This window comes from Miniopterus natalensis, chromosome 4, assembly GCF_054644295.1.
Source record: "Miniopterus natalensis isolate mMinNat1 chromosome 4, mMinNat1.hap1, whole genome shotgun sequence".
NCBI lineage: Eukaryota > Metazoa > Chordata > Mammalia > Chiroptera > Miniopteridae > Miniopterus > Miniopterus natalensis.
In genome coordinates, this window is record NC_142084.1 from 23,384,746 (window position 1) to 23,399,887 (window position 15,142).

Genomic DNA, 15,142 nt, shown 5'->3' on the forward strand with positions numbered 1-15,142 from the left:
TTTAGACATTCTCCCCCTAATCATTTCCCCGCTAATGAAATTTTAACACTACAAGATTTGCTGTATATCTGTTTATGTACTGTGAAATATTCACATCAGGAAGGGTTTCGGGGTCATCAGTTCTCTGGGCTGGGCAATTGCTACATCTCCTGTCCTATCTGTAGTCGTTCTGTGGGGAAAATGGGGTGGAGTTAGGGGTCACCAGCCATTTATGGACCTTAAATTAGTCTCCCAGTTTACAGTTGTATATAACTCCTGTCCTCTACTTTACCCGGCATTTGTGAGTCCTGAGCATCTTTTTTTTTCCGGTGGGGCAAATCAGTTTCTCTTTTTACATGCCCATCTGTATGAACCCTATAACCTATATATTCCTCTACCGTTCTACTTCAGTCAACATTCTTCATGTTTTATCCTCTAGAATTTTATTAAATCTATAATTTTTTTTATAATCATCACCCGAGGATATGTTTATTGATTTTTAGAGAGAGAGAGAGAGAGAGAGAGGGAACAACATTGATTGGTTGCATCCATACACACCCTGACCCAGATTGAACCCCCAACCTAGGTATGTGCCCTGACCGGGAATTGAATCTGCAACCTTTTTGGTGTATGGGATGATGTTCCAACCAACTGAGCCACTGGTCAGGGCTAAATCTATGATTTTAATTTTCACTAAGGTTTCTCTCCAATTCTATTTGTTGTAGTGATTTATTTGTTTTCAAATCCTTAAGTTGTGTTCATGTGGGTGTCAGAACTGAAAGAGGCTAAACATTTGTGGCCAGTTGTCTATCCTATCTGAACATGCTTAATTGGCTTTAAAAATAAGCTTTTTCACAGGTCCCTAGTTTATATATTCTAGTCATATTTTTCTCTGTAAAATACCCTTAATTCTTTTCCCTCCCTCCCCCCTCCCTTTCTTTCCTTTCTTTCCTTTCTTTCCTTTCTTTCCTTTCCTTCCTTTCTTTCCTTTCTTTCATCATCTATTATCTATCTGTCTATCTGTCTGTCTGTCTATCTATCATCTATCTATCTATCTATCTATCTATCTGTCATCTATCTATCATGATTTAGTTCTCAGCAATGATTTTATGTCCTATTGTCACTTCTAACCATTGTAATATATAGTGTTCATATTGGGTCAAAATTCAGTGAAAGTTATTCAGGTATGAGAATTCTTTTCCTTTCGGGATTCTAAGTGCTAGAGAATTATGCTGAGGTGGGCCCTAGCACTTGTGGAGTTATCAGAGAACTAGGGACCAGTTAGTTTCTTAAGCCCCAACTTTGTAGGAATTGCTTGGTCTGGTGAGAGTATAGGACTTCATTGAATAGATACTAGTGTAAAAGGAAAAGAATTGACATTTTAAAGGTATCCTTTAAGCCTTCAGGAGAGAGTGCAAGTCACAAGACTAGCTGTTGCTTAAATAAATGAAATAGACAGCCAGAAGAGCACTATCATAATTGTTTAATAATCCTTTCTTGTATTGATTCGAGGAAAGCTTTCAGAGGTTGAGTGTCAAAGTATAGCATGCCATCTGTAGTGTCCTCATCATTCTTCAGAATTTTACTAAAAAGTCGTAGCATAGGAAACAATGATGCTGGTAAACTGTTGTTTTGAGTGTGTATATGGATAAGTTATCACCCCATTTTCAATATTTTTCTTTTCTATGTTTTTTTGTTATTTGCATTATATTTAAATACCAGCATATGCCTTGGAAACATAGAACTGGAAGGGGCTTTAGAAATTATCTAGTCCTATCCTTTTATTTTACAGGTGGAGGAAACTGATGCTTAAAGTAGGGAAATTATTATTCCAAGGCCACACAGTCATGGGGGGCAGAACCAGTGCCAGAACCAACATATTATCAGCTTATATATAGAACATTTTTCATGGTACTGTGCTGATGACAAAAAAGAAACAACTTAATTCATTGCCTACTCTCAAAAGCTTTAATAATCTAGGTGTTAGGTCCAAGATAGCAAGATAACTTTATTTTAAAGTATATAATTCTGCAAACTATGAATTTCACAATGTATTTTCTTCTTTTTAGGACAACAATTTGTAATCTTTACACAATGCCACGAATTGGAGAGCCTGTCTGGCTTACAATGATGTCGGGGATTCCAGAAAAGAACCAGCTTTGCCATCGATTTATGAAGGAGTTCACTTTTCTAATGGAAAATGCTTCAAAAAATCAGTATGTCTTTATATGAGCTATCTTAAATATCTTAGCTATTATTTACTATAACTAGATATCAAATTGTAATCAAACTCAGTTACAAAAGTAAAAGAATTAACGATTATCTTTGTAATTATTTGATATTATTAAAAAAGAATTATAAAAGATAATTATAGGGTGTGGAAGAAGGCCACAGAACTTTATGAACAAGAAATAGTAAAAATGTCTGTGTGAAATGAAAATTCTGACATTTTACAGAACTCTCTGAGGTTTCTCATTTTTCCTGCTGTTTGGCCACATGAGAATATGTACTCTCTTTGCTTTATTCTGTCACTGTATTTTACCTGAGGTTTCTTGAAGGCAGATTGGAATCTGATAGGATGCATTTTTGTTTTCAGATTCTTGCCAGCACTCATTACTGCAGTTCTGACCAATCATCTTGCCTGGGTTCCAACAGTCATGCCAAATGGACAACCACCTATAAAAATATTTTTAGAAAAACATTCCTCTCAGAGTGTGGATATGTTGGCAAAGACTCATCCGTATAACCCACTTTGGGCACAGCTGGGTATGTAGTCTGATATGCATTATACTTAGACTTTTGCATTATACGTAGACTTTTGTGTAACTGTCTGGAGTTATTTTATAGAAAAAAAAAAAAAGTAAATGCTCTTTTTTACCTCCTCCATTCTAAAGCCCCTGCTCATTACTTGTCCTTTCATGTCTGCTGAACTGCCTTACCCTCCCTTCCCCATCTCATGCCTGATACTCCTCATAGATAGAGAGCTGCAGCTAGAGCAGGGGAAGCAGGATGATAGTTCGCTCACTAGTGTCTTCTGGGGAGTTTGTGTTAGGTTGTCTGCCTAGAAAGAATGAATCAACAAAGTCACCTGTGATAGCTATAGTAAATCTGGTTAACTGAAAAGTGGTCACTGAGGTTTGTGTTTTTCACTTTCGTTTGTTGAGCAGTTTTGGAAAATATTTTCCTTTCTGCTAGGCCTCAGTGAATAAATAGTTAACAGAGGAGAGAAGGGATAGTTGATGAATAGACAGTCATTAGGAAGGCAGTTTAGCATGGTGCTTAAAAGCACAGGCTGTAGAATCAGATAGACCACATTTTAATCACAGTTCCTTTATTTGCAAAGTGGGGATAATAATAGGTAGTACATACTTCATAAAGTTGTGAAAATTAAATGAGAAAATACATGTAAAGTGCTTAGGACAGTGTCTGGTAAATGTAGCTGCTATTAGTTATACCTTACTGTACTGCTGTTAGATAATGTGGGAGGAATATGATGAGAACATCTTGGTGACCTGGTAGAAACTTCCCTTAGGTTGTGCTGGTGAGCTTGCCAGGCACATTGTCATGTGGCTTATTAATTCATGTAACCATCCCTCCCTCCCTCCCTCCCTCCCTTCCTCCCTCCCTCCCTCCCTCCCTTCCTCCCTCCCTCCCTCCCTCCTCCCTTCTTCCCTCCCACCCTCTCTCTTCTCTCCTTCCCTCGTTCCCTCCCTCCTCTCCTTTTTTCTACTGAATTACAGAGTAATTAATATATAGTAAACACATATGTAAAGTATACAATTTTGTAAGTTTTGGTATATATGTCAAAATATATATACCTCTGAAACCATCACCAAGATGGTGAACATATCCTTCACTTCCAAAGTTATCTCATACCCTTCCTCCTGTTTTTCTCCACACTTCCTGTTCACTGTCCCATATACCCAGGCAGCTGCTGGTCTGCTTTCTGTCATTATAGTTTGCATTTTCTAGAGTTTTAAATAAATGAAATCACAGCAGTACATGCTTTCATTTAATGTAATTATCTTGAGATTCACCTATTTTGTATGTATTAATAGTTCTTTCCTTCTTAATGCTGAGTAGTATTCTGTTGTATGGTTAATAACTTTTCTTTTTTCAAATCATGTAATTCAGTAATTTTTTTTGGACATTTCAAACCTATTTTCAACTCTACAGTTATCTGTTGAGTACATGGTATATCTAAGGCTCTGTACAAAGAGCATTGGAGGCTATAAAAATGAATGATATCTAGTCCTTGCCCTCAATAAGTTGACAGTAACAGTATTATACTGTAGGTAATGCATATGTGGACAATAATGATAATTCAGAGAGGAACTATGAGAGAAATAAAAAGTTTCGTGGGAGTTCAACGGGGGAAACTTGTACCCAAGGGAGGATAATTGGGTGGGAAGCTTTGGACTGGTAAAAATACAGAGGGAAGGGAATGTAAATAACATGAGTAAAGGTGTCTAGGTGTTAAGGGCTGAGCCTATTCAGTGGCCCAGTTTAAGCAGTCCACTTTAAGTGGGACTTTGGGTGAATAAAGATGTAAAAGGGTAACTATAAGAAGGTAACCTGGAGAAGTAAAGTGGAACTATTCATGAAAGACTCACTTGCCATGCCAAAGCAGTTTCAATTTATTTAGTAATTAGTGGGAGCCTTGGGAATAGTTTCGAACAGTGGCATGATGGTATTAGGGCCAGTGTCTTAGCAAAAAAGAAAATTTATCATAATACTGTTTGTAGCATACCTTTATTTGGGACGTATATGTGTTCATTCCTTTAAAAAGTGTCAGGCTTTTATAAAGTTTAAATAGAGGTTTTTAAATGTGTATACTGACAACTTGCAAAATTCAACTAAATTAAATTAATGACTTTGTAGTGTCCATTTTAAAATGCTTTGGCATCTTTGTTGGTATAATTTGAGATATAGCATAAATGTAGAAATGATGTTGGTAACTCTTAGTTACATCTGCCCCTTTTTATAATGTAATGGCTGTTCATATCTAGCATAGATACAGAAGTGAAATGAACCACATGGCTAAATGTGTTGCCTGTTGTTTTCCACTTAGGATATGTCTCAATCTTCCTCCCCTTTCTGGTCTGTCCTGAGGACCCAACCCTTGAGGGACTGGAAGGGAAAATGGGCTTTTAAAACCATGGGTGCTTATGGGGTCCTGGTTAGGGTACCAACAGTTAATGTTTGGTGTTATGATTTAAATCAAGAAAGGCTAAGTGTGTGATGTTGACTGCTCCAGCCCTGCTCCATTCCACCACCACTCCCTTCTTCCCCTTGTCCCCCAGAAGATACTGTGCTTTCTCTTCTCTGCATTGGATACAGCTACAGAATCTTTTTACACATAGTATTTCAGGCAGCACTTCTCCACTCAAATGGAGTGCTCTGTGTCTGCTTGGAGCCTGGCACAGAAAATATTCTTGGTAGATCTTACTTTTACAAGTGACTCTTTGCTTGAGGTTTCAAAACCAACTTTTTTTCTTTTTAAATATATCTTTATTGATTTCAGAAAGAGGAAGGGATAGGGAGAGAGAGAGATAGAAACATCAGTGATAAGAGAGTCCTGCATGCCTCGCACTGGAGATCAAGCCCACAACCCAGTCATGTGCCCTGAGAATCGAACATCGATCTCCCGGGTCATAAGTTGATTCTCAACCACTGAGCATGCTAGCTGGAAACCAGCAACTTTTTAAGGAAGAAGGTGGAATACCCCTGCATTCACCTTTCTCTTTGGTTTAGATCACTCATCTCATCCTACTCTCTTGAGCAGTCACTCACCTATTAAAGAACTAAGAATAAAACCTGAACCCTCATACAATAAGAGTCGGTTTCCAGTAATTGAAAATAGCTTGCTTAGCTGCATGAGTAAAGGATGTGTCCATTAACTGATTTTTCCATTGCAGGGGACTTGTATGGTGCTATTGGCTCTCCTGTAAGGTTAGCAAGGACTGTGGTAGTTGGAAAACGACAAGACATGGTCCAGCGGCTGCTTTATTTTCTTACTTACTTCATAAGATGCTCTGAACTTCAAGAAACCCATCTTTTAGAAAACGGAGAAGATGAAGCCATTGTTATGCCAGGCACAGTAATTACTACTACATTAGAGAAAGGTGAAATAGAAGAATCTGAGTATGTACTTATCACAATGCATAGAAACAAAAGCAGTTTGCTCTTTAAAGAGTCAGAGGAAACAAGGACTCCTAATTGTAACTGTAAATATTGCAGTCCTGCACTCCTTGGGCAAAATTCAGAGAATTCTTCTCAACAGGAGAGTGAAGATGCTCAAAACACCTCTAAGGAGCTGCTAGGAATTGCAGATGAGTGCCGAATGATTTTGCCTTCTGACTGTCAAGAAGAAAATGCTGTTGATGTTAAACAGTGCAGAGATAAATTAAGAACTTGCCTTGACACCAAGTTAGAGACGGTTGTTTGCACAGGCTCTGCCCCAGTTGACAAATGTGCATTGCCAAAGTCAGTCTTAGAACCAGCAGAAGAAACATGGCAGAGTGAGGAATTGCTGGATTCTGGTAATCACACAGGCAAAGTGCTGAGATCCACAGGAATGGTTGTAGAAAAAAAACCTCCAGATAAGCTTGTGACTGCTGCATTTTCTTGTGAGGCAACCCAGGCAAAGGTTACTTTCTTGATTGGGGATTCTATGTCACCTGATTCAGATACTGAACTCCGGAGTCAGGCTGTGGTGGATCAGATTACCAGGCATCACACCAAACCACTGAGTGAAGAAAGAGAGAGTATTGATCAGCATCAAGAAACTAAACAAACAACTAAGGACCAATCTAGAGAATCTAATATAACGATGGTTTCTGCAGCGCCCTGTGAACTTACCTGTTGGAATCATTCAGACCCGGAAAGCATGAGCTTATTTGATGAATATTTTAATGATGATTCAATTGAAACCAGGACTATTGATGATATACCAGTTAAAACAAGTACAGACAATAAAGAACACTGCTGTATGTTAGAGTTTTCAAAAAGATTGTGTATAAAAAATAACAAACAGAACAATGAACTTTGTAAATGTGTAGAAACAGTTCACCAAGATTCATGTAAAACCTGCTATCCTCAGCAGGACCAAAGACATACACTTTCCCTTCTTGTCCCCCATGGGGATAAAGAGAGTTCAGAGAAAAAAATTGCTGTAGGAACTGAATGGGACATTCCAAGAAATGAAAGTTCAGATAGTGCTCTTGGGGATAGTGAAAGTGAAGATACAGGTCATGATATGACTCGACAAGTAAGCAGTTATTATGGAGGAGAGCAAGAAGATTGGGCAGAAGAAGATGAGATACCTTTTCCTGGGTAAGTAGGAAGTTTCAGTCTATAATAGGCCTTATATAAATGTGTACCATTCTTTTGTTTAGCTGGTCTCTGAAGGTTAGTAGTAGCTAATATGGAAAGAGGAGATCACTGTCCTAGACAAATTATCTTTTATTGTCATGTCCTATTACTCATAGGAGGGGTTAAAGGCTAAGCCCTGTAGGCACCTAAGAGGCTTTGTGAAGTCTTGGCAACTAGGGAGATAGAATCACTGAGAAGGTTAAATGGCTGTTATAAATAAATTTGGCCAAGACTAAGAGGAAAATAGAGAATGTATATAATATTCTGGGTCAAGTGTACGAGGAGAAGATTCATACTTGAGAAAAGTTAAAAACCAAACTTTGGGTTTGTAAGATACTTAACTACTTTGTTTTGGATGATGTTTTTCATTATCTGATTGTATTAAGAATGTGTTACACAAGGGACAGCATTCCTAAAGTCTATTATGAAAGATATATGCTCACCTCATTAGAGTTGTTTATTATACCCTCTTCTCTGGATAGGAAAGGAGTATTTTGTGGTATGACTGAACACTTAAGCCAGTTTTTATATAAGAATGATTGAACTGTAAATATGAACTAGGAGAGTCCAAAGTTCTTTTTATTGGTAAAATATGTTTATTACTAATTAGGTATACCTTCCTTTGGGACCTTTTTTTTAGGTCAAAGTTAATTGAAGTGAGTGCCGTTCAGCCCAACATCGCCAATTTTGGGAGGTCCTTGTTGGGTGGCTACTGTTCATCTTATGTGCCTGACTTTGTTCTTCAAGGAATTGGTAGTGATGAGAGGCTCCGTCAGTGTCTGCTTTCAGATTTGTCCCACGCTGTGCAGGTGAGTGACCTTCACTGCTCTTGAATTTAGTTAGAATGAACTCTTAACCAGTGGAACCCAGAATTTCCTTATATTTTGGTCACACTTCACTTTGTAATACAATCATTGTTCTCTGAATCAGTCACTTTCTCTAATAACTTCATGTTTGTACCTGTCACTGTGAAACAGTAGAGAGTTCGAATATCCAAACGGAAATCTGAAATAAAGTACTGTATGTATTCATAGATGTTTATCACTAGATTCTTTATATGACTAAAATTGCAAATGCTTAAATGTGAGTGGAATTATTTTCTCAATTTTATTTTCAGATTATTCTTTGCTAGATTGTAGAAGTACAATTTATTTATGTATATTGAGCTTGTATCCTGACACCTTGCTAAACTCTTATTAGTTTTTGTAGTTGCTTTGTAGAACCTTCAGGATTTTTCTGCATACAAGCTCGCCATCAATAAACAGACAGTTTGACATCTTCCTTTCCAGTCTAGAACCTCAGTATAATGTTGCATAGAAGTACTGAGAATGGACATTCTTGTCTTGCTTCTATCTTAGAGAGGAAACATCGAGTCTTCTATTATTAAGTATGATGTTAGGTGTAGGATTCTTACAGATGCCCTTTATCGGGTGGAGAAAATTCCCTTCCTAATTTTTCAATTTTTTTGTCCCTCTCCCCCTTTAAATCATGAATGGGTATGGGATTTTGTCAAATACTTTTTAGGTGTCTATTGAAATGATCATGTGGTTTTTCTTCTTTAAATTGTTAATGTGATAGATTACATAGATTGATTTTTTTACAAACCGACCCTTTGTATTCCTGGGGGTGGGGGGAATCCCAGTTGGTCATGGTTTATAACACTTTTTATTTGTTGCTGGATTTGATTTACTAATATTTTATTGTGAATTTTGGAGTCTGTATTCATGAGGAATATAAGTCTGTTGTTTTCTTTTTCCTTTTTTAAATTTATCTTTATTATTGAAAGTATTACAGATGTCCCCCTTTTTCCCCCTATTGACCCTCTCCACCCCACATCTGCCTGTGGGTACACAGGCCTTCCCCATACTATTGCTTGTGTCTGTGAGTTATGCATTTATGCATATAAGTTCTTTGATTAATCTCTTCCCACCCACTCCCCCACCTTTGCCTTTCCTCTGAGATTTGTCAGTCTGTTCCATGCTTCTGTATCTCAGGATCTATATTGTGATGTCTTTGTCTAGCTTTAATATCAGAATAATACTGGCCTTGTAGAATGAGTTGGGGGGAGCATCCCCTCCTCTTTCTCTCGAGATTCTCTGGAAGATCATTTTTTGTTTTTCTTTTCCCTTTCCTCTAAATGTTTGATAGAATTTGCGAGTGAAACCATCTGGATCTAGGCTTTTTAAAAAAAATGGAACTATTTTATTTATTTATTTATTTATTTTTATTTATTTTTAGAGGAGGGGAGGGGGGGGAGGAAAAGACAAACATCAATTTGTTGTTTCACTTATTTATGCATTCATTGGTTGCTACTTGTATGTGCCCTGACTGGCGATTGAACCTGCAACTTGGCATATCAGGACAGTGTTACCTGGCCAGAGCCAAATGAGAACATTTTAAATTGCTAATTCAATTTCTTGTTATAAATCTATTCTGATTTCCTTTTTCTTCCTGAGTCAATTGGGATAGTTTTTGTCTTTCTAGAAATTAGTTTTAATTTATTGGAATAAATTTGTTCATACTTAAAATCCTTTTAATTTCTGTAAGGTCTCTGGTTATGTCCCCTCTTTCATTCCATAATTTTGTAATCTGTGTCCACTCCTCCCAACCCCCAATAAAGGTAGGGGATTCTCCAAAGAAGAGTTCGTTCATGCCTTGATTTCATTAGTAGATATTTTTGGCCCACATACATCAAACATCAGCAAGCAATGGCCCATGGGACAAGTACATATGTTTGTTGTAAATAAAGTTTTATTGAAACATGACTATACCCATTTATTTATATATTCTGTGACTGTGTTCCTCCCTCAATAGCAGAGTTGTCATTGAGACAGTGATCATACAGCTTCTAAAGCCAAAAGTATTTTCTGTCTGGCTCCTTACAGAAAAGATTTGCTGATTCCTATGCTAGCTTAACATTTGTCAATTTTGTTGATCTTTCAAGGAAACAACTTTTGTCTCAATCTATCTTATATTTGTTTTCTATCCTAATTTTATTCTTTCCTTCTGCTTGCTTTGGGTTTAGTTTGCTCTTTTTCTAGCTTCTTAAGATGAAAGCTTATGTTACTGATTTGCAACATTTTTTTTTTCTAATGTAGGTGTTTAAAGCTATAAATTTTCCTTCTAAGCACTTTTTTAACTGAGTCTTATAAATTTTAATCTGTTGTGTTTTCATTTGCATTCACTTCAAGCTATTTTCTAATTTCCCTTGTCATGTCCTTGGCCCATGGGTTATTTAGAAGTGCGATGTTTACTTTCCAAATATTTGTGAAATTCTTAAATATCCTTCTATTGTTGATTTCTAAATTAGTTCAGTTGTGTTCATACAACATACCTTGTCTTATTTAAGTTCTTTTAAACTTACTATGACTTGTTTTATGGCCCAGCATATGGTCTATCCTGGAGAATGGTCCCTGTGCACTTAAAAAGAGTAGTTGGCTATTGTTGGGAAGAGTGTTCTATAGATGTCAGGTCCAATTGCTTGATAGCCTGTGTTCTTGCTGATTTTTCTGTCTAGTTGTTCCATCATTGAGGGTAGGTATTGAAGTCCCCAGTTGTTGAGTTTTCTATTTCTCCCTTCAATTCCATTTGTCGCTTTAAAAACACACACAACAAAAAGCCTTTAAAAGGAAATGAAGAAATCCCTCTGGGATGGGAAATCATGGGTGAGAAAATATGGCTCAGTGAGCAAACAGTCTGTAGACAGTTTAAACCTCTGTAGAAAATTACCGAAAGTTGTACATTTTAGTGTTTTATTATGTAGTAGGAAAATTATGGTAAATCAGAAAAATTTAGTTAAACTTGTGTTCTTTGTTTTTAAAAGCTATGTTGCTCAACCTTTTAACACCAAATATTTACCGACATTCTATGTTCTGAACATAGTGCTGACACTTCAAGGGATATATAGGTGAAAAAGAAATAGTTTCTGACCTCAAGTTATTTACTTAGTAATGGAGAAAATAAGCCAAGTAAATGAGTAAGTGTAGTACAGTGCCTAAAAAAATGAATGCTTGAAGAAAGTACAGTAAGTAATTTAATGCTTCAGAAGAAAGAATTTATATCAGTTGATGGTATTTGTCCTTCAGGGTGAAGGAGCCACTTCTGTTTTTTCAGTTCTGACCCCCCATTGCCTAATGTAGTGCTTAGTAAGTGCTTGGTTAGGAAATCCCATGTGGGTCCTTGTAATGCTCTCTGTGTCCTTTTCTCTTTCCTTAGGCATGGTCTTACTCACTCAGACGCTTTTCTTCCTCCCTCTGTACCCATTACCACACATGGTGGTCTCTGGTGTTCTCTCTGAAAGCCTGGCATTGGGAGGGGTTACTGTCTACTATTGAAGACAAAGCATTTTGGTATTAAGAGTTGCTACTTGCTAATTATTAGAAGAATAGTAACAATAAGCGTTTAGTACTTATTGTGGCCTTAGTATGTAGTAGACATGGAAATGTAATACCTCACTTAATCTTTTATTATCACCCCTATATTTTAGGTATGGTATGGAAAGGTTTTTAAGTTACATAGATAGGGAATAGCAGAGCTAGAAATCAGTCCTGATCTTAATTAAGTCTGTTCTTAAGCTATACTCCTAAGCTCCTGTGCCATACTGTCTCTAAAATAAATGAACAAAGGTTACTACAGATAAAAATAGCAAAATTGAGGCATTACAAAGCTTGCAAGACTTTAATATATGTGGTCTTTCCCTGTGGTAAAAAGAAGGAATGTTTTGTCTTCTGCCCTCTGTTTTAGTAACTGGATTTCTCTTCTTTCCCTTTGATATTTTTATTTATAATAATTAAGATATTACCAAAGCAGTATTACAGAAAAAGTGAAATGCGAAATACCATCCTTCCTTAATCTCAGCTCTAACAGGTTGTTGAATTTCTTATCAGTCATTTTTTCCCTATTCATGGATAAGGTTTATTTTGTTTTTTTAATGGAGAATAGACTTTTTAAAATTACAGTTTGCATCTAACGCTGTTTTGTATTAGTTTCAAGTGTATAGCACAGCAGATAGACATTTATATAGGTTACAAAGTGTTTCCTCTGATGAATCAAGTGCCTACCTGGCACCATAGATGGTTATTACAATATTGTTAAATATATTCCCCATGCCTTACCCTATTTTCAAATTACCAATTAGCACTTCTTAATCCCATCACTTTATTTCACCCCAACACCCCATGTTTCTGGTCTCCATCAGTTTGTTCTCTGTATCTGTGTTTCAATTTTGTTTGTTCATTATAAGGTTTATTTTTAATAGTTTTAGTTATTGTGTACTTAAAATTAATTGTGATTACATTTAGCACGAGAACTATTTTTATTTATTTATTTTAAAATATGTTTGTATTGAGTCCTAGCTGGTTTGGCTCAGTGATTAGAGCATCGCCCCTCTGACTGAAGGACTTAGGGTTTGATTCCGGTCAAGGGCACATACCTTGGTTGCAGGCTCGATCCCAGGCCCAGTCAGAGCACATGTGGGAGACAACCAATCAATGTGTCTCTCTCACATCAATGTTTCTCCCTCCCTTTTTTCCTCTCTCCCCCTTCCACTCCAAAAAGCAATGGGAAAAATATCCTTGGGTGAGGATTAAAATATATATACGTACACACACACACGTTTTTATTGATTTTAGAGAGCAAAGAAGGGAGAGAGAGGTACTCTCCCTTCCGATGTGAAAGAGAAGCATTGATTGGTAGCCTCCCATATACATCCTGACTGGGGATTGAGCCCACAACCTGGGTATGTGCTGTGACCAGGAATCGAACCAGTGACCTTTCAGTGCATGGGACAACGCTCAACCAACTTAGTTAGCTACACTGGCCAGGGTGAGAACTATTTTTAATGTGCCTACATGGAAAGACACGTAGGGACCTTTTAATATATAAATAATGAAGATGGTACTTTTGAAAAAAAGATACAATCTTATTCTTCTCTACCATATTAGTGGAGTATCTTTTCTTTTTCTCACAAGAAAGTGGCATTTTTCTTACTGCAAATAAGTGTATATTGCTGTAGCTGGTTTGACTCAGTAGTTAGAGAGTCAGCCTGCGGACTGAAGGGTCCCAGGTTCGATTTCGGCCAAAGGCATGTGCCTTGATTGCAGGCTCAATCCCTGGCCCCAGTCCGGGTGCATGCGGAGGTAACAAATCGATGTCTCTCGCTCACATTGATGTCTCTCCCCCCCCCCCCCAAAAAAGCAATGGAAAAAATATCCTCAGGTGAAGATAAACACAAATAAATAAATACATATTTACTTTATAAAATGTTGAAATGTGTAGAAAGTTAAACACAAATTTTTCTAACTCTGCTATTCAGTGGCAGCCATTCTTAATATAAAAACTTCTCTCAGTAATTAGGCAGAATGCTGCATTTCAAAAGACTTATACTTGGCTACTTACTACCTATATATACTAAGACAAGACAATCTCCCAGGGCCTCAGTTTCTTTGGCTATAATGAAGGTGATACTAATGTTTATATACCAGAGTTTATACTATGTGGTGTTTTGTATATATTTGACACCCTGTGCCTTGTATCTTTTTGACATCATTACTATAAGTGTATGTGTTTATATACAACATATATAAATTGAGGCCTTTTTATATATACATATTTTATATATACTATATATGTTTTGATGTTTTCTTTACAAACTTTGTTTTTATCTTGATTTACTATAATTTCAATACTATATAATTAAAACACTAAAATTTACATTTTTATATATACGCTTACATATTTTTATATACACTATACATAGATAAAATGTATGCCTGCTTATGTGTATATATGCACATACTTTATATATGGTATTATATTTAAATACATATATATGGTAGTATATTTACTGTTTAGAAGTCTGCTTTTGTCACTCAATGTGATGTAAGATTTTCTTCATATCATTAATCTACTTTATAAGCATTGTTTTTAGTGTTTATTATTTCTTGGTTTTGTCATATGGTTTTTCTCATCATTCTATTGCTTAACTTTATTTTCCAGTTTTATTGATATATAAGTGACATATAACAAACATTCTATTAGTTTAAGATGTACAACATAATGTTTTGATATATGTATATATTTCAAAATGATTACCACAATAAGTTTAGTTAACATCCATCACTTCACATAGTTACAATTTTTTTCTTATGATCCAAACTTTTAAGATCTACTCTTTTACCCCAACTGGGTGGCTCAGTTGGTTGGAGCATCATCTCATATACCAAAATAGTTGTGGGTTCAATAATTGGCCAGAGCACATATTTAGGTTGAGGGTTTAATTCCCAGGCGGTGTGTGCACGGGAAGCAACCTACTGATGTTTTTTTCTCACATCAATGTTTCTCTCTTCTTCTCTCTAAAATCAATAAACATTTCCTTGGATGAGGATTTTTAAAAAAAAAATTTACTCTCCTAGCAACTTTTGAATATATAATGCAGTATTGTTAAGTATATCTCCATGTTGTGCATTACATCTCCAGAACTTATAACAGGAAGTTTGTAACTTTTGACCACATTTACCCATTTTTTTCTACTCCCTACCCCCTCCACTGTTAACCACCAATCTGTTCCGCTGTTTTTGTGAGTTTTGTTTTTGTTTTGTTTTAGATTCTGCATTTAAGTGAGATCATATAGTATTTGTCTTTCTCTGTCAAACTCATTTTACTTAGCATAATGCCCTCAGGGTCCATCCATGTTGTTGCAAATGTCAGGACTTCCTTCTTTCTTATGATTGAATAATATTCCATTGTGTATGTGTGTGTATTATATATGTGTATGTGTATATATATGTAT

At 36.4% G+C, this 15,142-nt stretch overlaps 1 protein-coding gene across 2 annotated transcripts in view; it reads left to right on the top strand.

Moving 5' to 3' along the window:
* FNIP1 (folliculin interacting protein 1) overlaps window positions 1-15,142 on the top strand; it is a 123,803-nt gene that overhangs the window by 91,489 nt on the left and 17,172 nt on the right. For both annotated transcript variants that reach the window (XM_087816405.1, XM_016197098.2), the window contains 4 exons: window positions 2,049-2,195; window positions 2,576-2,745; window positions 5,898-7,314; window positions 7,994-8,162. In XM_087816405.1, the coding sequence (XP_087672531.1) occupies window positions 2,049-2,195; window positions 2,576-2,745; window positions 5,898-7,314; window positions 7,994-8,162 (1,903 nt within the window). The remainder of the gene's footprint in view (window positions 1-2,048; window positions 2,196-2,575; window positions 2,746-5,897; window positions 7,315-7,993; window positions 8,163-15,142) is intronic.